Source organism: Rhizophagus irregularis, chromosome 3 (genome assembly GCF_026210795.1).
Source record: "Rhizophagus irregularis chromosome 3, complete sequence".
NCBI lineage: Eukaryota > Fungi > Glomeromycota > Glomeromycetes > Glomerales > Glomeraceae > Rhizophagus > Rhizophagus irregularis.
Window position 1 is genome coordinate 4027195 of NC_089431.1, and position 2191 is coordinate 4029385.

The 2191-nt window shown below is 25.8% G+C and overlaps 1 protein-coding gene across 1 annotated transcript; it reads right to left on the reverse strand.

Annotated features, from left to right (window-relative positions):
• Window positions 1-233: 233 nt before the first annotated feature.
• Window positions 234-1806, reverse strand: OCT59_020991 (uncharacterized protein; the record flags this gene model as incomplete). Its single annotated transcript, XM_066149545.1, has 2 exons — window positions 234-1476; window positions 1553-1806. 2 exons carry the CDS (start codon window positions 1804-1806, stop codon window positions 234-236), a joined length of 1497 nt encoding a protein of 498 aa, XP_065990439.1.
• Between the last annotated feature and the right edge of the window lie 385 nt (window positions 1807-2191).

Below are 2191 nucleotides of genomic sequence, written 5' to 3' on the forward strand. Positions count from 1 at the left end.
CTGATAAAGTAAAAATAAATTTCAATACCTAAAAATAAATGTAAAAGATCACGGTAGAAAAATTCATACATAAAACTTATACACATTGTAATATACCTTTATTCTTGTTTTTCTTTTCTACCTTACAATTTTATTTTTTATTTTTATTTTATTTGAAATTCGCAAAAAAAAAAAAATCAATTGTTTACTTGATTTCATAAAGGTAATATAAAACTGATTATTTATAAAAATAATCAAAAAATTTTCTTCGTAATTTGAAATATTTCATAATCTTCTAAAGAAAATTTACTGCTACTATTTCTGATCGCTTTATCATAAAAAGTTTTACTACAAACACAATTATCCAAAGAAGCTCCACGCAAAATAAGATCCTTCTCTCCAAATGATGGACCGCGTTGAGTGTGATTAGATATGGCAACATCACTATCCATTACACGACTCAAAATATGATTGTTTATATCTTGATTTTCATCAAAAGAGAATATAAAACTATCGTTAGTGGCGGTATAGTAACCACCAGATTTCCAATCAATCGGATTATACCCTCCAAGAATTTCGCTACTGTCCCTCACTTTAATAATAGTTACAGTATGAGATTTATTATCACAGATACTATGAAATTTTTTAGATGTAAATCCATTACGAGATCCACGAAAAATTAATTTAAATTCATATGAAGCATTAACGTCTAATCCATTAATCCATTTTGAGATTAATCTAGCATGTTCTAATGTAATAATTCTTGAATTAATATTTGTAATATTGGCTGACCTAAATATCTGTGGTTTAATATTCGGAATATTACTTGTACTTGTCGACTGAGTTTCAATCTTTTCAAATGTCTGAGCTTCGGGTTCAATTTCTTTAGTCTCCTTCGGTTCTGGTTGATCAGTTGGTTTATGATCGTGATCCAAAAAAAGTTTTATTAAATCATTAAATAATTTCTTGGGTAGTATTTCTCTATAAGGAAGCACATTATCTAAAAATTCTTTTGAACTAAAGCTATCGAATTTAATTAAAGGAATACATTGTTGTAGAGTATTTTTTAACGCGTTAAAATCATCACCAGAAAAGCTCTCAGGATCAGAAGGAAGTCCTGGATTTTGATCGAGCCCCCATTTAAGAACACGTTTCCAAATTTGAATTTCATTAATTTTAAGATAATCATTCTGAATAAGAGAAATCAAAATATTTTCCGGAATTGAAGAAAGATTAGGTGAACGGAATATCTTATCTGGTGTATTTGATATAAGATCGTTACAATAATCTTGAAGTTCTAATAAAGAATTATTTTCTAAACTTGTTTGATATATCAAGCTAAAATTTTTTATTATCCAGGATGTATGTTTTTGAATCAAAAAAGATTGTAAATGATTTACTAATTCTTGAAGATCAAATTCGCTAGCAGCAACCAAGATTTTAAAGAAATCTGAACAATCATATCGTTCAGGAAAAAGTTTTCCACCATAAATATACCTAAAAAAATATTTTTTTTTTTTAGTAATTGTTATAATTTTAAATATTTAAATTTTATTATTTTAAATATTATTACCTTAAAATTATTTGAAAAATTTCATGTGAAATATCTGGTAATTTAATATGTGTCAAAGTTCCATCACTTTTATTTTTATCAGATAAAATTTTACGAAAATAAGGAGAACGATAATTTAATATATTCATATGAGCACGAAATATTTTTACGTATGGATCACTACCAACTTCAATTGTAATGTCATAAAATTCATCATCATTTAAAAGTTCAAGTAAATTTTGTGACAATTTTGGTAAAAATTTATTATCATCCATTATTATCTTGATTTTTTTTTTTTTAAAGAAAAAGAAAAAAGGGGAAAATGATTTAATTTGTTGGTCGAATTTATATTTTATCTTTGTGCGACGTGAAAGCGTAAATAGTACAATTAGCACATGTAACTGCGGATCACGGATATCAGATTGTACTAAATACGGTTAATAAATTTTCCATTTTTTTAAGAAATGTTATACTATTATAGTATTATGGTTGTAAATATTTTTTTTCAAATGATGAGACCGAGGTTGCACATTATTTTATATTGTAGTGGTTAAAATAGTAATGTTACAAAATCATCTCCAAGAATTTTGTCACTTCCTTTCACTTTAATAATTTAATAATTGTTGTAATAAAAGGTTGATTGAATACAAATTGAGATTT